The sequence below is a fragment of the Tauraco erythrolophus genome, chromosome 3 (assembly GCF_009769465.1).
Source record: "Tauraco erythrolophus isolate bTauEry1 chromosome 3, bTauEry1.pri, whole genome shotgun sequence".
Taxonomy (NCBI): domain Eukaryota; kingdom Metazoa; phylum Chordata; class Aves; order Musophagiformes; family Musophagidae; genus Tauraco; species Tauraco erythrolophus.
Window position 1 is genome coordinate 31,660,258 of NC_141467.1, and position 22,052 is coordinate 31,682,309.

Consider the following 22,052-nt stretch of genomic DNA (forward strand, 5'->3'; position numbering starts at 1 on the left):
ATAAAATATTATAAGCATATGCAAGATACCAAGAATGCATTGAGGAAAAGATGTATAGAAAATTTGGTTTATACGAGGTAATAACAGTAATCTTCTCCACAATGAGTGATACTACTCAGATACAGCATAGTCATTTAGTGCTCAGAAAATAAATGAATGTGCTATTTTCAAATTTAGAACATCCTATTTCACTGTCTGAGAAACAGCATAAAAGCAGGCTTTCCCACTCCATTCTTAATAGGCATAGGATAAGTGAAGAAAAGAAAGGAAAAAAACTACAGGGGAAGAAAAGAAAAAGGAAAATAAAAGAAAAAACCCAACAATGTACTAACTGGCAGGACACAATCCACCAGTCACAGAATACAGCACGGAAACTTAATTTCTGTCTACAGCTTCTACCCTCATCATCTCTTATGATCTGCTTATTATTTTTACTGAAAAAATACTTCTAAAAGTGTATAATCTGTAAACATTAAACACAGCAAAGACATGGCTTCCTATCTGTGGCTATTCACAACATCTAGAGGCAGCACTTACGTGTTATCATGGCTATTACTGGCACTACCAGTACTCAGGTTCATCTGACTTCCAGTCAGGAAAACAGAAAAACAAATTTGAAACACCACAGTGACAAACTCCAAACATACAGGCAGCATGCTAATTTTCCCTTCTTTCATAAAAACCTCTCTGCTGTAATACAGTAACAATATTATTGTACTAAAATTTGAAGAGAACAGTTTAAATCCAGAGTCTAAAGCTACAGTTAGTAGCTGCACACCATCACAGACGTAGGTGAGTTCTATCAGCTTCCATTAATATATTGCTTCTCAAAATACATCTTGCCTTAAAGTTACTACAGATCACTAGAAACCATTTTCCTTTCGTGACATTATAAAGAAACCTGCATTTTAATACACAGTATTCTCCCTAGCTGTACATTTTAAAGTAGATTTGTTTTCTTTTGAGACTGAACAATCAATGACTTTGTACGTTATTTCTGAAGATAATATTGTGTTAACATGAAGTTACTCATTAAGAAAAGCCTCAAGATAAGAGTAAAGTCACACATAAAATGTAATATATGAGCAAACAAATAATCAGTGCACAAAGATAGGTGCTTCAAGCCCTGGAAGCAAACCTAGCAGTGGTTAGACCGCTGCAGGGAAGAACAAAGTTAGTCCTCAAGGAGTACAGCAAAAATGCCTCAAGGCAAAAAGCAGACACTGCCTCTAGACTAGCAACCTATAGTTCCTCCGAGGACGAAGAAGATGGAAGACCTCTAGCATTATGTTTTTGTGTTTACTCAAATGCAGTACCTCTTTCAACTGACGATGCTGAGCTGATGATGTGGAACAGAAGTGAACTCTCTTAAGAGTTCAATAAGTGTTTCAAAAAAAAAAAAAGCATTGACAACAGGTAGGAAAGGGTTGCAGAAGCTCCTAGGAAACAGAACATTACAGATATGAACAGGTATGTCTTAAGAGCTTCTCTAATTTTACTGAGAACTCATCTACTGAGAATTGTTTAGGGACGAAGGGTTGGTTTGTTTTTAACCTGTCATTTTGTATCACGGCACTTGCAGTTCAGTCATTTGTCAAAATACAGCTAATGCAAACAACAAAACTGTTTGAACTCATTTTGGCAATAAAACAGGCAATGAATTGTTTGCAAAAGTCCTTACCTTCTCTGTGGACTACGGTTCTGAGAGAACTCCGAATCACTGTCCTTTGATGTTGGAGAGCCCTTGTATGTATAAAAAACATCCTCTGTTTCAGTAATATAACTAATCTCATTTGTAAGGTTATCTACAGATGAGTGTCGTGGTTTACGAATTTCATGACGTAGTCTAGGACTCCGCCTTAAAAATAAGGAACACAAACACAAGCTGGAAGATCAGAATAATTCATAAGACTTTATCAAAGTGAAATTTCTCTCCTATTGCAATCAATGTCCCAAAAGTTTCATGATAGGCCTGTAGGTCTCACTTTAAATAATCAATTTTTAAGTATTTTGTATAGTACAGTAGGCAATCATACACTGCTAGGTTCAGTACACTGAACTGATTCGGTTTCCTCCTGTCCCCTCTAAAATGCTACCTGTACTGTTAAAGCTCTCATCAGAGGGTAATTGAGATTGGAAGGGAAGTCATCTAGTCCAACCTACTGCTCAAAGCAGGGTCAACTGAGGTCAGAGTAGGCTGCTTAAGGCTTTATCCAGTCAGATCTCAAAAATGTTGAAGGATGGAGACTGTACAGCTTCTCTCAGCAACCACTGCTCAGCTGTCCTTGTGCTGAAGCATTTTTTCATTATGTTCAGACAGAACCTCTCGTTTCAACACATACCTATTGCCTCATCCTCCCACCACGCAACACTGAAGAACCTGGCCCTCATCCTCTGGCTAGCTTTCTCCTAAGTATTTCCAGGCTGTTATTAGGCATCTGGGAAACCTTGCCTCTCCAGGCTGAACAAGGGCAGCTGTCTCAGCCTCTCATAGGGTAAGTGATCCAGTCTCCTGACTACCTTGGTGGCTGATGGTCTTTGCTGGGTTCGCTCCAGTTTGTCAGCGACTGTCATGTATTAGTGGACACAAAAGCAGCTGCAGCATTTTAATAACGACTAATGAATGTTGAGCAAAAAGGGAGAAAACCACTTCCCTTGATCTACCATCTATGCTTCTTTTAATACTGCCAGTTGCTATGAACATATTTGCTGCCAGGGCACATCAGATAGCTCATGTACAGCTTGATGCCTACGAAGATTACCAGGTCCTTTTCCAGAGAGTTGCATCGCAAACAATACTGTTGCACTGGATTCTTCCTTCTCAGGACGTTGCATTTGTCTTCATTCAATTTCATACAGTTCCTACTGGTCCATTTCTCCAGACTATCAAGGTCCCTTTGGATAGCAGCCCTGCCCTTAAGCTTATTGACTCATTCCCCTAGTTGGGTGGTTGTGTGAATTCCATTGCCTACTCCAGGTCATAAAGATGTTAAGCAGGACAGGTCCCAAGATAGACTCCAGCAGTACTCCACTTGTTATTGGCCCCCAAGTAGAGTACAACCCATTAATAACTCCCCTCTGAGTCCACTCATCCAACCATTTATATATTTTTTCTTTTAAATCATCTTGTTGTCCACTCTTCCAGAAGATAGTATCTTAACTTGGGTATAATATTTTCGCAGACAGTATCAAAAGCCTTGCTAAAGTTGAGGTGACATCCACTCTTCTCCTGTCATCATATATATTCTGAGAATAGCAATGTTTAAATATATATGTACACACTACATAATTATTCTTCTAGAGTACATACAATTAGAGAAGGTAGGAGGCTGGAAGGTATGGGAAAGGCTGAAAACTTGATTTACCAATTAGGGGTAACAGGAGGCGATCGAGAAGGAAGGCTTTTGGTCTCTAGATGCTCAACAGATAAAGATCGTCTCATAGATGGGTTCCAAACCATCCCACCTATAACTTTCCTGCAGTACTGGCTGTTTACAGACCTGAAAAGAAAAAACTGTATGTGAATTATTTTGCATAGAAAACATAAAGGAAATAAAATATGCTTACAAAAGTCAATTTTATAATTCATGTGTTTTAGAGTCACCTGTGCTAACCACTCCTTATTTATGCATTTGCCTTCTTACAGAGCCATTTGCTGTCCTTCACTTGTGCCAATAAAACTTCGTTAATCCCTGCTACAATGATAATCACAAGCTTGGGTAAAAATAACTTTTTCTCAGAGTTATTTTTAACCCAATTGTGTTTAAGATGATGGAGGGGAAAACAGGAAATTTGGTATGTCCTATTGGCACTGAACCGAGTGCCCGATTCAAATACAGGGAAAAGATTCTAGACGTTCACTGTTAAAACTCATAAAGGGGTAATAATTCACTAATGGCTTCACGGAGCACAGAACTACTTTAACCATCTACCTGCTGCCTCAGCAAATAAGAGCTACACCAGATCACCCTCTATTTCCAGAAGGAAAGCCACATTTGAGTGATGTATTCCTTATAAACAACACACCATTAGAGAAAGATCTGACATGAAAAGAGGATCGCCAAGTCTGGACTGCTTCTTGTGACAGGAACCTGACAAGATAAGGGTTGCATCAGAACCTCAGCTAAGAAAGTACTAAAAATATCTTACTAGAGGAATTATACAGCATAAAGAAATTTTTACAGTAGATTGAAAGTTACATAAACTAGCTTTTATGCATCTTTTTACACAGCATTCCACAAGACAAGCAGAGAGAGGAGCTGCTCGTTCTCAAGTTTATAAGCCTAGGATTTCTCATGGAAAAGAAGCAATTTATGAGTTACAGAGAAACCACCTTTGGCTCACTAAGTCCTGAGTTGTACATAATGGGTGGCTGGGATAGCAGAGCATGTGAGGATTTTACTACAGAGCAGAAATATCTCAATTTTACATAGCACAAAAAAAAAAAAAGTTGTTTATACTGTGGATATTATTCATGCTAATATCAAACCTTAAGTACTGCATTTTATTTATACAGGAGAAAAAGCATCCCAAAACTTTTTATATTCTGAATTCTGTATTCTACATGCCTTGGTCATGATTTTAAAGCAAATAAATTCCTTCATCTTCTAAACGTGTACTTTTAAAGCTTCTCTCAGCTTAAAAAACAAAGAGGGAAAACTTAAAATGAAATGCCTACATATCAAAATCAGATACCCACGTATGTTTTAAGCTTAGTAAACACAGAGTCCATGAACTCAGGAAAAGCTTTCGTCTATATTATTTAATTTCTGTATATCTTCTAAATACCAATGACAAGGCATTAACTGCTCTGGCCTTCCACAAAACCAAAGAGTTCTTTCGAGGAAGTCTGACATGGGTGTAGCAGAGAGGGAGAGTGGAAAAAGAGGATGTATTACAAAAAAATGCATCTTGAAGAATTCCACATATTTCGCATTAATCAGCTTTCCTTTTTGACAAGTGACTGTTCATGCATTTTCCAATGCAGGTGACTTTTGAGGTGCAACATAACTCATGTGATGGAAGCCAGAGCCCTAACTCCAAATCCCTAACTCTGATCACAGAATCACTTTAACAATATCTTCCTTAGGTATTTCAGTTAGGGTACATAACATAATTTCCTGAACTCTAAGTAGCTGCTCTTCAGAAGTCAAATACAATGATATTTCTCAACAAATGTACTGAGAGGCTGCCAATGCCTTTTGGAATAGGCTCTAATATCTTGAAGTGACAGTTCCTTGCTCCCAACTATTACCTTTGTGAAAAAATAAGGTACATTTTTAGCTTTTCAGTGAGGAATGAGAATGCACCTAAAAGAGGTTATTCAGCATTCAGTCCAGAAACAGAATGAACTTATTTCTCAAAATCTGGGAGATGTGATTCAGCCTGCCCTTATAAGGCTTACAGGTGATTTATACAACTCAGCAGCCTAATTTAAATGGAATTCCACTAGTACCTTAAGCTAAGAGAATCTAGAAGGGCACAGAGATGTGCAAATCCGAAATAGTACTAAAAGGTTGCAAGAGTGTGACTGTTTGAACTGATGCAATACATGCTAGGATATCTGCCTCACAGAAGTGTAAAAAACATAGCATAAGAAAGCCACACATTTCAGAGGAAAACTTGTGATACTTAAGGTCATAAAACCTGAATGTAACCCTCTTCAAATTGGATGAAAAGAGTTACTTAAGTCAGTCTTAAAACCTCCAGGGTTGTGTGGTGTGGTTGGTGGAGTTCATGTGTGTGTGTGTTGTTTTGTGGGGTTTTGTTTGTTTGTTTTACTCAATGCAAAATTTTACTCCCTTTCATAAGGGAGAATGCAGATTCTCTTTTTTGGTTGCATAGCTTTCACATAAGCTTAGAGCCATCCTTGAAAAGGAATGTGGAAGCTCATGTTGTCTCTTACAACATTCCACAATCACAAATATGTAGGAAAGTAAAAATTTTCAATATAAGACAGATGATTTTGGAAGTGACTTGTTCACACGTTTTCTTAAATCTTTTGAGAAAATCATTTGCTGAGTGACAGTGACCAAGCTGACAGGAACTACTGAAAGTCTTCCAAAATTACTGTTGCCTCTTATGTACTCAAGCAATTTCTGATATTAAAGGTTGCTGAGTCATTTCTGCCTCATGTAGATCCTAAATTTCGTGTTTGTTGCTGGCATAAATAAGGCCAAAGAACACATTAGTACAAAGGATATCATTAAGCTGATGGAAGATATCACAACAAACAGGTCTCCCTAGAGATTCCTTAAAAGCCTAAATAAGCAATTCACCAGAGATAATGCCTCAGAACATGAAATTATTTGAAAAGAAGTTTCTTAGTAACTCAGTTCAACAATGAGAACTATCCTGCATGCTACAGGCTATTAAGAAATTGTAACAGTAAATTTATCAAAAATCAAATGTTTAGTAAAAACTGGAATAATACTAAACTGGTATCCTTTGGGTATATTCTGTTTTCTCTCTTAACATTACAAGAGCTGTGCAATGCCTGTGTGTGCATGTGTATACACAAGTATCAGGATTTTGAATCTTTTTGCAAATTTGAAAGAAATAAAGGACTCCAGGATGCGACAATCCTACAAGCTTGAAGAAAATCACCTCCTCAAAACCTTCGCTATAGGAAGAACAAGTTCATATCACTCTGTAGAGAAGCTAATACTCAAAATACAGATCTGTAAAACATTAGAAAATTAAATTACTCTTTGTACAACTACTTGTCTTACTTGCTGCAGCTATGATCTAGTTTCTAGGTGAAAATACGGAATTCCACTCCAGCAGAAAACATAACATTTTATCAGCCTTCTTACTGTTGGACAGCCCTCATAGGTTAACTGCTTCATTTACAAGCAATATGAGTCTAGTTGATATGAATTTCTGCAGTATCTAAAGAGACATGGGAGTATGAAAAGCCAGCCAACCACCAAAGTCTGGGGAGCTATTTGAAGTATGATGACAACAGTCAAAAGTTGAAGCTTATCCAAATAGGAAAGAAATAATCAGTCTGACAAATTAAATGTAAAAGTTAAACTGTTAAGGGATCACACTGCAAAACCCCCGCAAACAAACACCACTCACAAACAAAAAGAAAACAATAAAATACTACTCAAAAAAATCACCAGAACAAGCAGGTTTCTGAAGAGCCTACAGACTACATATCAAAGGACGAAAGAACTCTTCCAAATCTCACATTCAGAGAAGATGACGACATAAGACTTTGGTTTTTATTCATTATTAATATGAAATATTTTTGATAAGTTTCATTACAATTTTTTCAAGGGTGGGTGGGGACAGGACATGGACAAGACTATGATGACATGACATGACACATTTGCAGCTGAATTGCTGATAAATGAGACAACAGAACAAAGCAATATAGTTAAAGAAATCACTGGGACTGATACTTTAAAAAAAAAATCTACAAGCCTCTAAGATGAAATAAGATTTCAAAAAGACATTTTACAAGGTCTCTTAAACTCATAAAGTAACTAAGGAGCTAGGGAATAGGGTCCTCTCTTGGAGGAATTACCAGTTCACTTGTGACATAAAAACGAGACAAGGAAAAAATATTTTAGACTTATAGTGAAAAAAAGATCATCAATAAAGTCTTAGAGGGATATCTGTTGGGGGCTCTTCTGTTCAACATACTCACTAGTGATCTAGAAAAAAGAGTGAACAAAGTTTGCTGAAGATATTAATCACACAGGATGGCAAAAATAAAAGTCAATTGTGAAGAAATGGAGGAGGACCTTACCAAGCCAAATGACTAGACAATAAAATGGCAGATGAAGTTTAATCAAGTTAGGTCCCAGTTGGTGCATATGGGAAGGAACAATCTCAACTTCATATAGTAAAATAACAGGCCCTGTAGTATTACTTTTGAGGAACTAGATCTTAGACATCACTATGAAACTACCAGCTCCATGACTAGTAGAACCCAACAAAGCAAATAAAAGATTAGAAGTGTCACAAAAGTGTTATCTTGAATACTTGGATGGGACAAAGTTTTTCATCTCAATGTCAGTAAAGAGTGCTTGGTATGATGCACTCTAGAAATTGCCCTAACGCATGAAACAGAGTGTGTACATGACACGAAGGGGTAAACAATTCAAAACAAATCTGTTCTACAATTTCTCTTATTGGGTCATTAGCTACAAGATATTATTACTTTCTAGTGTTTTTATACCTCAAACTGAAACAACAAGTTGAAACAATACCAATAAAACATACTTCAAATATCTTTTTAGGACATTGTAAGAAAAGGGCTATTGTAATTACACCATGTTGCAGAAAATGAAACCACAGCTATACGACTTGCCATATGGTTCACATACAGACTGCGACACACCTGTGGGAACTGAACTCTCCCACTCCAACTTGAGCTATCACTGACACGAATCCTCCCATTCCCATTAAAAAGCAAAACATGTTTTCAAACAATACTTACTTTGCTGGATTTCTGGAACCCATAGTCCAATAATGTGACAGTATCTTTTTTTCATGAGGTAGTGTCTTCTTTGCCTGAAAAAAGGTGTGATGCTCTACACAAGATTTCCATAGATTTTTGCATGCTCTGTAATTTAACATGTTGAAGGCAACAATATGCTCTCTGGATTCATTCTGTAACAGCAGGAAATACTATGTTTAAATATATACAAGCAGATCAAACACAGTAAACAAGCTTATAAAACAACAATAAAATTACTTTTAGCTTAAACAGGAAAAATACATTTAGGAAAATAAAAAATCAGCATATAATAGATTTTGAGCTGGAGATTGCCAAAATAGCCCTGTGACTATATGAAATCCTAAACTGCAAAATGGACACTTTAAAAGTTTAACCAATACTGAAAAACAATGTATTAAGTTTGAGTTCCTAATCATTACAGTGTCAATGAAATATTGAAGTCTAGAGCAGTAAAGATTTTGTATATGTGGGTGAGTATTAAACAGCTAAATATAGTTTCAGGTTTCCAGTCAGATCTTGACCTCTTAGGACAAACAAAACACTTTTAAACATTCCATTAAGGGTGAAACATGGAATGGAAAAAAAACCCTTGTTTTTTTCATTCAACCTCTTCGCGTAAGGCTTCAATCCAATAATGTTCTTTCCAGAGCCAGTGTATGCAAAAAGCATCTGCTTGATAGACTTTTAGAAGATACTAAGGATGTCAACAGTGATCCATCCTAGAGGAAAGAAAGTAGCTTTGATGGGACCGGAGCTGCTGCTACTGCTGTTCAAATCCAACACTGCACTTCAGTGAAGAAAAGGCAAGTTTATGTCATCACTCATCTTTTCCAGCTGCTCTAAATTATGACTGAATTTTGACATCTCAGCACATAATTAGGCATATAATTAGGCAGGCAACCATCTCAGTAAATATGGAGAAAGTCAGGAATTGGGTTGTAAAGCCTTTTTATTAAAGGACTCAGAAAGATCTAATAAAGCTCTTTCTCATACAGTCCAGCGAGAAATAGAGGTCCCACCTGGGTAACACCTTGATTTCTAGTTGCCATTTTCCTTTTATTCACAGCAACAGTCCCGCTGGGAAGTAACTACAGACCATTTTGGCTGGAATACTCAACCTGTTTTTCTTACACTCTTTTTATTTCTAGGCAGCATTTTAAAAATGTCATGAATCAGAGCTCAATGCCACATTCTCTGAACTAGTCATAAAGTGATTTGCAGAATCTCTGACTGAAGTCAGTCACTATTTTAGAAAACTAATGAGAATCTCAAGATAAAAAGGATTTGCCTCTTGATTTTATATAGTGCTGCAAAACATTTAACTGATTGCAATCTTTCAGGTATGTTTTCCCTATATCTATTAAAATATTATTTTTAAAAAGTATTTTTTTAAGAATTAGGGTTTGTTATTTATCTCATGCACACTGAAACCAATTCATCTCTACCAGTTCACCACAGTTGCTTCTAATGAGCTTATATAAAATAAAGTGTGCAAGTGTAGTGAAATTTTAACTCAGAATTTCTTGCAATATAAAAAGCATACATCCCTTAAAGATTTAACGACAAATGGCATTTCTGATATACTCTCTGTTGGTTGAATACCACTTGAAGTATTTTACTATGCCAAAAGACAAATGAAAGGAAGCGTAGAGATTTTTTTTTGTTGGCCTGGAGCACTAGCCTTTCAATTGACACAAAAATTAGTTTATCCAAACATCTCAATTATATTGAAAAGCCATAGTGCAAAGATAAGGAATTAAGCACCCTTAATATTCTGGTTTGTAATTAAGTTTGAAAACAGTAATGAATCTTGCTCTCTGCATCACAAGCGTGTTCTTCCCAAATGTTGTCGCAGAATCTTCTTAGTAGCCTCTAAGTGGGCTAACAGTTTAAATATGGACTTAAACTAGGATAAATACTTTCAGAAGTTTCAGAAAAACGTAGTCAATTTTTACATCTATGAAATCTTTTGTTAACACAACCATGTAGCTGACTAACAGGCCATCTTACAAGTTAAAATCTATGCACCATTTTAAAGGTAAAGTCCAGCTCTAGCTGGACCCAAGAATCTAATGCCCATCATACTTCTCAACTTAAGTTCCAAAAGAATGGTATTTTAACAGTTGTCAAGAATTGTTGGTTAGAAAAATTTGCAGCCCTTAAGGTAAACGGAACAATTCTCAATAGGTCAAAAGTGAGTGTCTTGCTAGCCTCATGGAAGAACTTTGCATCAGATGTATGCCTATTCCAGTCACAGAGAATTTGGAAATATCTACAGCACAGCAAGTAAAAATATATTTAAATATGCAGAAAATGAAGTTCTTTTTAAGCATAGTAGAAATAAAGTTTCATTTCTGGAAGCTTTAAAACGTTGCCTGTAAAGTAGCATAGTTCCTATTCCCACCTTAAATGTTGCACTCTTCATTAAGTCTACATATCATAGAATCATAGAAGGGCATAGGCTGGAAGGGACCTCAGAGATCATCTAATCCAACCTCCCTGTCATGGGCAGGGACGCCTCTCAACTAGACCAGGCTACTCAAGGCTCCGTCCAACCTGGCTTTGAACACCTCCAGAGAGGGGGCATCCACAACTTCTCTGGGCAATTTATAATACTTCCAAAGTATTATCACCCTCGTACTGAAGAATTTCTTCCTAAGATCTAATCTAAATCTGTTCTCCTTCAACTTAAACCCCTTGTCCTATCAGTGGACACTCTTGTAAAAAGTCCCTCCCCAGCCTTCCTGTAAGTTCCCTTCAGGTATTGGAAGGCAGCTATTAGGTCCTCCCAAAGTCTTCTCTTTTCAAGGCTGAACAATCCCAGCTCTCGCAACCTGTCCTCGTAGCAGTGGTGCTCCAGTCCCTGGATCATCTTTGTGGCCCTCCTCTGAACACGCTCCAACAAATCTATGTCTCTCTTATGGTGGGGACACCAGAACTGGATGCAGTATTCGAGGTGGGGTCTCACAAGAGCAGAGTAGAGGGGGAGAATCACCTCTCCTGACCTGCTGACCACGCTTCTCTTGATACATCCCAGGATGCAGTTGGCCTTTTGGGCCGCATGAGCGCACTGCCAGCTCATGTTGAGCTTCTCATCTATAAACACCCCCAAATCCTTCTCTTCAGGGCTACTCTCAACCCACTCGGTGCCCAGTTTGTATTTGTGCCTAGGATTGGCCCAACCCAGGTGAAGGACCTTGCATTTTGACTTGTTGAAGCTCATGCAGTTTGCACTGGCCTGTTTCTCAAGCCTATCAAGGTCCCTCTGGATAGCATCTCTTCCATCAAGGGAGTCCACGGCACCACACAACTTGGTGTCATCGGCAAGCTTACTGAGGGTACACTCAATACCATCATCCATGTTGCTGACAAAGATGTTAAACAGCACTGGAGCCAGAACAGACCCCTGAGGGACACCACTTGACACTGGTCTCCATGTAGACATCACACCATTGACCACAACTCTTTGAGTGTGACCATCCAGCTAGTTCTTTATCCTCTGAGTGGTCCATCTGTCAAATCCGTGTCTCTCCATTTTAGAGACAAGGATGTCATGTGGGACAGTGTCAAATACCTTGCACAAGTCCAGGAAAACAACATCCGTTGCTTTACCCACGTCAACCAGCGCTGTAGCTTTGTCGTAGAAGGCCACTAAATTAGTCAGGCACGACTTGCCCCTAGTGAAGCCATGTTGGCTGCCACCAACCACTTGGTTATTTTTTATGTGCCTTAGTACAGCTACCAGGAGAATCTGTTCCATGATTTTACCTGGCACAGAGGTAAGGCTGACTGGTCTGTAGTTTCCCAGGTTGTCCTTGGTCCCTTTTTTGAAGATGGGGTTATGTTCACCCTTTTCCAATCTGTAGGAACCTCAACAGACTGCCAGGATCTCTCAAATATGATGGCTAGTGGCCTAGCAACTTCAGCCGCCAGTTCCTTCAGGACCTGTGGATGTATCTCATCAGGTCCCATGGACTTGTGCACCTTCAGGTTCTCTAGGTGCTCCCGGACCTGATCTACTCCTACCCTGGGTGGTTCTTCACTCTCCCAGACCCAGCCAACATCCTCTGTCATTTGGGTGGCGTGGTTCGAGTGGTTGCCAGTGAAGACTGAGGCAAAAAAGTTGTTGAAAATTTCAGCCTTCTCCATGTCCTCAGCAACCAGGTCACCCGTATCTTTCCGGAGGGGCCCCACATCCTCTCTTGTTTTTCTTTTTTCTCTCACATACCTATAAAATCCTTTTCTGTTATTTCTAATATCGCTGGCCAGATTTGACTCTGTCAGGGCCTTAGCTTTTCTAACCTGGTCTCTGAGTACACGAGCAACTTCCTTGTACTCATCCCAGGTTACCAGTCCCTGCTTCCATGCTTTGTGTAATCCCCTTTTGTATTTGATTTTGGCCAGGAGTTCTTTGTTTATCCATATAGGTCTCCTGGTGTTTCTGCCTGATTTCTACCTTTTAGGGATGCAATGCCTTTGAACTTGGAGCAGATGATCCTTGAAAGTCAACCAGCAATCTTGGGCTCCCAGTCCTTCCAGGGCTTTATCCCATGGCACACTACCAAGGAGGTTCCTGAAGCGGCGAAAGTCAGCTCTTCTGAAATCGAGGGTTTCAAGCTTGCTGAGCTTCCCCCTCTTAGCTGCCCTTAAGAACTCCAACTCCACCATCTCACAGTCACTGCAGCCAAGGCTATCCATGAGCTCAACATTACCTACCAGCCCTTCCCTATTGATGAGAACGAGGTCTAACATGGCGTCTCTCCTCGTTGGTTCCTCTATCACTTGGATAAGGAAGTTATCGTTAATGCATTCCAGGAATCCCCTGGATTGCTTGTTCGCCGCCGTGGTGTTTTTCCAACTGATATCAGGGTGGTTAAAATCCCCCATGAGGACCAGGGCTTGTGAACGAGCAGCAACTCCTATCTGCCTAAGTAGGGCCTCATCCACTTGGCCCTCCTGATTGGGTGGTCTGTAGCACACTCCCAGTGTAAAGTCTCCTACCCTTCCTTTCACCCTGGTCCACAGGCACTCGGTTCTATCGTCATCACTTGCCAGGTGGAGCTCCATGCGTTCTAGCTGTTCGTTGACATAGAGGGCAACACCTCCTCCTCGTCTCCCCTGCCTGTCCTTCCTGAACAGTTTATACCCCTCTAGTCCAACACACGAATCGCAGGAGTCATTCCACCATGTCTCTGTGATGCCGATCAGGTCATAGCGCCGCAGGCTCACAAGCATCTCCAGCTCCTCTTGTTTATTGCCCAAGCTGCAGGCATTCGTATAGAGGCATTTGAGTTGGGTCCCTGATGAGGTACCTGGAGCCCCCTGATGATGCTCAGATGTTTCCACAGTAACCAACCCCTCAACAACCCCTGTGCTCTGTCTGCTACCTGGCATGACACCTTGATCCCTTGCTAATTCACAAGACTGCGCGATCTTGCTAGTGCATTCCTCCCCCACAAGCACTGGCATACTGCATTCCGGCTCCCTTCCAGTGATCCTGATTTCACCCCTGCTCCCTTTCATACCTAGTTTAAAGCTCTGTCTATGAGCCCTGCCAACTCCCTTCCCAAAACTCTTCTCCCTCTGTGGGACAGGCTATTACCATGCCTTTCTAACAGACCTATCACGAGCTTTTATAGCACCAGACATTCACTGATTCATCAGTCTTGCTCTCCAGTCCTTACGCAGCTCTTCAGTACAAACAGAAATATTGCATACTTCTATCAAGTAGCTGACCAACAGACTGAAGCAGAGGGAGAGCAAAAGAGGAGGTGAGCAGCAGGGAGAGAGTGAGAAGGTAAGTTGAGTCTTCAGAATAGGGGCATATGGAAACAAAAAAGGAGTAAGAGAAATAAGGAGAATAAATCCATGAAACATGGCACATCTCAGATAACTGCAAACTCAGCCTGAGAACTTTTCATGGATTTTGTAGAGAAATCTACATATGACAGACAACTCTGAAACGTTACAGCATTGTCACGATCTTTAATAAAATCTTGTCTATGAATACATAGTATCTGCTCTGCTTTCCCCGCATTCTTCCATCTTCCTTACCTTCAGCCCCATTTACCTATTTCTTCCTGTACTTCCAAGTAAAAATCTGATCAATCCAAGGACTGACATCACCTCAGTCACCTGCCCTCCCAAACTTCTGGAGCAACCTACGGTTGTGGAGAAAACCCCTAGTAGTCCAGGTGTCCCCTCGGTCCCATTGCAGTCTGACAGCAAGCTTTTCCAAGCAACACCACTGAAGTACTGCAGGCACACAGACTTGCTGCCCTAAATTTCAAGCAAAGGGGTCTAACTGACAAGGATGGATATATCTAGAGATTTAATAGCTCACTGTTCTGCAAAAAGCACGCAGCATTATGAAGACAACTCTTAACAGCAGAAAAAGTTTACATCAGTTTTATCGACTATCTTCACATATTTTGCCAGCTTCTAAAGCCCTCCATGTTACATGCAGCAGGAGGTGCACTATCCCCCTTTCCAATCTCATGTCGTTCAGCTGCATAGCTCTCCTTTTCTCCAGGAACCTTACTTTCTCCCAGAACTCAGCCTCATAAACAGAAGGGACCTCACAAAGTCCTCCTAGATGGGATAAGCAGCTGTTTAGTAGATTCACTACATCGAGAAACTCTACAGGGTTCCATCAAAGAGCTCTATCAAATAAAAGAGCAGCAGATGCTGGTAAGAAAATATGCTAGGTTACAAAACACTGCAGAAAGGATGAAGATCTGCATTTCCCCCAAGTCTCCAAGAGAGAAGAAACCTGCATGGGAAAGATACAACCCAACAGACTGAATGTGGAATGATTCAATACTGGAAAGGAAACAAAAATGAGAACCAGAGCAAGAACAAGAGGATCAGAATAGCAAGGGGATGTTAACAAAACAGAATCTCCAAGGCAAGTTACCAGTACAGAGTCTTTTGATCAGCATTTTGTTTTCTTAACATTCAAGGCAAAAAAAGTCGAATGTGACCACTTGAGCAAAATAAAATCAAATGACTACTTACATGTTTTTGCCGTTGTTGTATAAAAAACTTTTTCCTTTTAAAGGAAATTTTTAATATATTCACCCTAAAAGAAAGAAATAGATCATGAAATATTAAACAATGTTTAAAGGACAAGGAAAAATAATACCACGTACAGCAAGCCTAAAAGATTATAGCTGTTAAATATTCAACCAATAATATGCATCCATCTCCTGTGTTAAGAGATGTCAAGAAACTCAAAGGAAAAACTTTAGCTAAGAAGGAAAGGCCTTTTAAAAATTGAAATTCTTCCTCATTTGCTCTTTAAATAGTTCACATAGCAATTCTCTCCCACCAAATCTATTCCTGCAGCAAAAACCTGATGACATTCTTTACTAAGCTGCACAAATGTTAAATGTGTCAAGTTCATATAACTTAAAAATCATACGACAACTGTGACTAAAGGAACAAAATTTAAGACTCTAATGACATGACAAGGTTGGTCATACAGGATCTCAAATTTCCCAGAGACTTCACAGAACTGGTTTCATAATGTGAAAAAATATAATGTACTTGTATTAATAACTAAACAAACATTGTCATTAAAATCATAATTGTGGAAGGATGAAAACTGTAAGAATGAGCATTAATATATTTTTCACTTCAATTATTAACATTGCTACCTAATTTATGTGGCAATTTTATACAGAACTGAACACGTCTTTTCTACATATACATAGTACGAATACAGATTTTCTAAGGTAAGGATTACAATTGGAACTGGTGCTCAAGTAATTTTCATTTTAATTACATGCTTATCAGTTTTGCTAAATTAAAAAAACTTCTAGGTACCCACGCACCTTCCTACAGTAAAAGAAGATTTGTCTAAAATACCTAAATCTTCTCTGCAATATTTCTACTTCAATAACTGAAAACCTACACATTTTGGAAAAAGAAATCTGTGATCAGCTGGAATCATATGGATGCCTTGGGTAAGCTATTTAAGGTCCGATCAAGTCATATCTGCCTGAGAAAACGCCACAAAAGGGTTTTAGGAGGTTGCTGCTAAAAGTCTCAGAATATTCTCGTTAACTGATAATGCTTCACAGCACCTTAGATCTCATCAGGTATGAACTATATTGAAGGTCATCTCAGTTCTTACCACAGTTTTTGCATCGCTCTCGGCAAGTGGGACAACGGCATATCATTCATTCCCCACCACCCATGAGAGAGACGCACTATGGATCATTACAGAGCAACGTCCTTCATTGATACAGGAGAGCATATTTGTCAGTTACAAACAGGAAAGGCAATGGAATGAACAATCCCCTCCCTCTCCTGCACAAGAGGTGGAAAACTCAACGTGTGCTCATTTCTGAAAATGCTTTTCTCCATCAATTACAGAACCACAAAGAAAGAGGAATTTCATTAACACTATTGTTTAGCGACCAGGCAAATTGTTGTGCAAGTTAATGGAAAGTTGAAATCATATCCACCTCTCTTGTTAGGCCAACTCTTGAAATACTTAAATCATTTGACTTGCTACCTCAAATGGCAATCATCTGCAATTGCTCATCTGAAAGTTCTGGATTCTGAACTTCACAATAAGTCATATAAATATTCAGTTGTATTTACTGGGATGCAACTCATTTATATACAAACCCTTTCTAGTAGTACTAGTTCTGCCTGAACTAGTACTAAAGTTTTGTGCTTCTGGTTCTTTCTTATCACATTTCTTGACTTTGACTCCAAAAACTTAATTGTTGAAGTTGAATCTTTCTCAGCTTACACAGTTGCTGTCATGGTCTGTTCTTACCCTAACATAGAGCCAACAGAAAGGCAGGACACAGAAAACTAACCTTGCAGACTAAGTGAAAAATCCTCAACTCAACAACAAAAAGGTAGCAAACATCCCAAAGTACCAAAACTCAATCCCTCTCCTCTTCCCACTCCATTTTTTAAAAACATGATTCGCTGCATGACCACATAACCACATCAGGTCAAACCAGGGCTTTAAGTCTCTTTATTTTGACTCTCCTCTAAGTACAGCATCCCTCTCAATTCCATTCATTCTCCTTTAAGTACAACTAAACCTATTTAATTCAGTGACAAAGAACATTTGCTAATCTGACAGTTTTATTTAACTAAAACCCATTTGCAATATTACGCCTACAAGCTGAGTGAATGTTTGCATATAGCAGAATTCACAAAAAGTCCAATGATTAAGGTATCAAAGGATTTAGATTTAACAAGTGCTTGAAGATGCACATCCAAAATAAGATCCAAATGGAATACAGTTACTCTTATTCTAACTAGTGGCTTGGCTGCCCTTATCACTCACCAATAATTTGTCTAGTGACTATGTAACATTCACAAATCATTAAATTTCACAGTTTACTTATAAAAGCTCAATACATTTGCATATTAATAATGATACATCTTTTGGGTCCCATCTTCCTATCATTCACAAGGGTTAAAATAGATATGTCACTTAGTGGGCAACAGAATTACTGATTTCTGATCAAACTGGCAGTTCTGTCCTACCACTCAGTACTAATAGTTGGTATTTTTGAATTGAAGCAAAAATGTTTCTATAGCTGAAAGTCTTATACTGCGCTGTTGGAAGATTCATCAGGAAAGATTCTGTTGAAATTGCTCTGTAAGACTCTGTCGAGTTGTTTTTTATATTTTAACTAGCAATGTAGAATTTATTCTTCGAGCAGTTTCTCTAAAGTTTTCAAGCAAAGAAACTGCATACACTGAACAGCATTTAATACACGACCTTAATTGCTGCTGATGTAGAGAGTGCATGTATGGTTTTGCCATTAATATTTACCTGCAAAATGAATTTGGAAATTATCACAAAACAATCGAGCATCCCCAAGAATAACTTTCCAGAGCATACAAAATACTGTGTTTAATCCAGAGTTATAATATTCTATGATTCTATGATTTTTTTAAACCTATCTTAACTTGCATTGCCTCTGACTGATCCATCAGCTCCTTACGTAGGTTGCTTTGATTGAAAATCCTCCTTTTGCCAAGGCAGTACTCTCACTGCTGCTTTTACTGAAAAATTTTGGTCCCCTTTGACTACGACCATATGGCATAGTTGTATTGTTGTCACCCACTAATCCTGCAGTGTTTTACTTAAAAGTTTTGGAAGCAGTGCTTTGATGGAGTTTGCTGCCACCTTGAGTCCTACCACACTTATGGTGAAACTTGCTCAGCACACAGGAAAGATCACTTACTACAAATGGTGTTACATAAAAACTCTAAATATCATTTCAATGATCTGAATGTTTTGGGTGTGTTTTGTGGGTTTGGTTTTTTTTTTTTTGCATTCTAAGGCATATACTGTTCTGTAAGAAATCTTATCTGCACACCTTCAGCCCAACCCAGATACATTAAAACTTCAGGCATTACAGAAATACGTCCTGCCTTGAGGTCTAAAAAGAAATTGAAAGTATATACTACAAATACAGCAAAGGCTTGTCTGCTCTGGTGACTTACTTTCTTTGCTTGTTTTTGGGACAGGGAATGGATACCATTCCTGCATGAAGAATTATGACTAACTCATTCAAAAAGCCAGAAATAAAATATCTAAAAATCATCCCCTATATAGTGAGTTTTTGTTCCTTTCAAGTTGAGAAGATATTTTTAGAGAGAGTGTAGGAAAGCTTGGAACAATTGCATTAGCTGTCAGCTGGAAATATTGATGCCTAAACCTCACACTTTAGAGTGGAAGTTATTTGAACTGAAAAAATCTGTGGGGTTTCTTCCCTCCTCTATTTCTTTTTGTAAATGAGAATAGGTTTTTTGTGAATGATGTTTCAGCATCTGTGTTTCATTCCTCTGTGGTTTTCAGGAGTAAAAGTAGCACAGGAAGTTGTGCATTCCTCCTGTCTTGCGTGCTATAAAGCTCTTTCCCTTCCCTAAAAATTCATGCAGTTCTGAATTTTTAAATGCCATCACTATGGTTTTCAGGAATAACTACTATTCATTCATACCTTAGGTCACTAAGTTGGCAAAACAAGACTCGCGGAAGACAGAAAATGTGCCTCCAGTTGGCAGTTTTTAAATCCTGCAGCTGTTTAAAGAAGCTGACAGATTCATATATGAAAGGGCAGAGCTCAGGGCACAAAGATGAAAGATAAAAGTCTTTTATGCTTTAGTGTGCATTAGAAATGGAAAAATACAAGACGTCATTGTGCTGTATGAGAGTATTATTGACATACATTTAGGATGGTTACAGTACATCCAAGTGAGCTGAAAGACAACTCACTGCAAAGAAAAAAAGAAAAATCCAGAGACTGTGCAGTACATTTTCCACTAAAATTGAAACCTATTTTATTGCTTTCCTATAAGAAATATCTGTTTCGTTGAGTTCATAATGAAAGAATGGAATAACTCGAGTATTTAAGGAATAGAGATAATTTGAGTATTCAAGGAATATTGCTAAGAAGCACCTTTTTATACAATTAAGGAGCAAAAAGCAGGTACAAACCATTGGAATGCACTTTTCTGTCATGATTAAGAATACCATGCCATTGTACTGAAAAATTTCTCCAGCAAAACTGCTAAAATCGTACCAGAAAATTATGCATCACATGATAAAGCTATACTTTATCGAGCATTCAAAACAAATTCATACTTATTTTAGAAAAGGAAGACAGAAATTCTTTCTGATCCAATCCAAAAACCTCAAGGAAAGGTCAAGCCTCCATATAATTTCTAATTTACATTATTGTTTTCAGTATAGTATAAATAAGGCCCATAAATACTATATATATGTATAACTTCACTAATTTCTAATCTCATTCATGTTGGACATCTTGTGCATATTGCTGCTTTGTCAAGTTTATTTTCTACAGCACTATCATGCATTCTAATGTTTTCAATATCATGGAATAATGCAAAGGTGTCTCCCCCTGGAGACTTCAAAACTTAACTTGTTAGCATTATATAGCCTTGTTTGATGACATTTGAAAAAAAAAAAGTCTAAATTATATTATCCTAGCTCCAATAAATTTGAAAGTCCAAATAACTCATTTTACATTTCTTTTCTGAGAAGCAAGTATATTCTTGACGAATGACAGGATAAAATGATCAGACCGTTAGCTGTAGAGCTTTAGTAGTAACACTGATTAAAAAAAAGGGGGACATCTCTTTGGGTATAACAGCAGCAAATCTCTAAGACCACAGGGTTCTCCTAACCATGTACTTGTACCCACACATGAATTAAGTTGATCAATCCCAAGCAAGCTTGGAATTCAAAAGTTTTAGAGAATTAAAAGCCTAGGCAACACTTTTCATTTTTATCTGAACACAAGGAAACACCAGGACACTCCATAAAGAACAAATTTATGTATTGTAACCACCTTTGGAATAAATGTTAAAACAAATGGAAAAAAGATTAAAAAGACTAGATACTTCTTTACTAGCTATGATAGTTCGATGTGGGGGAGGGGTTTCTGGTGGTAGGAGAGCGGATTTGCTCCCTGTGCCACCAGATCGGACTCCCATCCCCCTCGGGGTTGAGCCAATCATCAGCGCCTCTGCGAATTGCCCTATTTAAGTTGGGACAAAGGAACAGGAAAAGGTGCTTTTGCCCAGGAGTAAGGAGAAGGGAGGAGGGCACTGCCCCCGCAACCTGGCCCCCAGCTGGGCGGCTGCCTGCGCTGGGCTGGTGCCACCCGCTTAAAATGGCGGCGACGGAGCTGCTTGGGGAACTCGGGGAGCACCCCACTCCCAGGGTGCCCGCTGGGCCGAGTTCACCCAGAGAGGACTGAGATCTGAGAGAAACGGCCACACCGACACCAGGTCAGTGAAGATGGAGCGGGAGGAGGTGTGCCAGAGCTGAGTTTCCCCTGCAACCGGTGGTGAGACGGCAGGTGGCCCCCCTGCAGCCAGGATGGGCTCGGCGGAGCAGAGACCCACTCGCAGCCCGTGGAGAAGCCCACATCGGGGAAGAGATGCCTGAGCCTGAGAGAGGTCGTGGAGCATGGGATGCACGACGAGTAACTGTTAATAATGGAGCATGGGATGCACAACGAGGTCGTGAGGCATCTAGAGTCCATGGAATGACCCACGTCAAAGCGAGTGGCCACAATTCCCTAAGAATTCGAGACTGTGGTAAAGCCCGCATTGGAGCAATCCGATGGGGAAGGATTGCGTCCTGTGGGTAGGATTCACGTTGGAGAAGTTTGTGGATTTTCCTCGTGAGTAGGGGATCCAATGGAGCACAGGAAAATGGTGTAAGGACTCCTCCTCCTTTAAGAAAGGAGCGGCAGTAACAACATGGATGAACTGACCTGCACTCCCCCATTCCCTGTCCCCCTGCACCACTGGGGGGAAGGTAGAGCCGGGAAGAAAAGGAAAAGGGGGTGGGGGGGTGTTTTTTTTAAGATCTGGCCTTGTTTTCTCTTTATCCTCTCATGTAACTGGTTATGTTTCCCTTTGTCCTTTTTAAGTAACTGTTAATAAATTGTTTTGTTTTAAGAAAGCCGAGTCTGTTTTGCCCAGGACCATGGTTGGTGGGTGCTCCCTCTGTTCTTGTCTCGACCCTCAGTCCTTTTATTATAAAACCATTACACTAGCAAAG

At 39.3% G+C, this 22,052-nt stretch overlaps 1 protein-coding gene across 4 annotated transcripts in view; it reads right to left on the reverse strand.

Annotated features, from left to right (window-relative positions):
- Positions 1-22,052, reverse strand: part of PTPN3 (protein tyrosine phosphatase non-receptor type 3) — a 175,314-nt gene that overhangs the window by 44,714 nt on the left and 108,548 nt on the right. For 3 of the 4 annotated variants that reach the window (XM_086609110.1, XM_086609113.1, XM_086609111.1), the window contains 4 exons: positions 15,491-15,554; positions 8,453-8,625; positions 3,366-3,500; positions 1,682-1,858 (listed from right to left, as the gene is read on the reverse strand). In XM_086609110.1, the coding sequence (XP_086465236.1) occupies positions 1,682-1,858; positions 3,366-3,500; positions 8,453-8,625; positions 15,491-15,554 (549 nt within the window). The remainder of the gene's footprint in view (positions 1-1,681; positions 1,859-3,365; positions 3,501-8,452; positions 8,626-15,490; positions 15,555-22,052) is intronic. The other variant, XM_086609112.1, reaches the window with a different exon arrangement.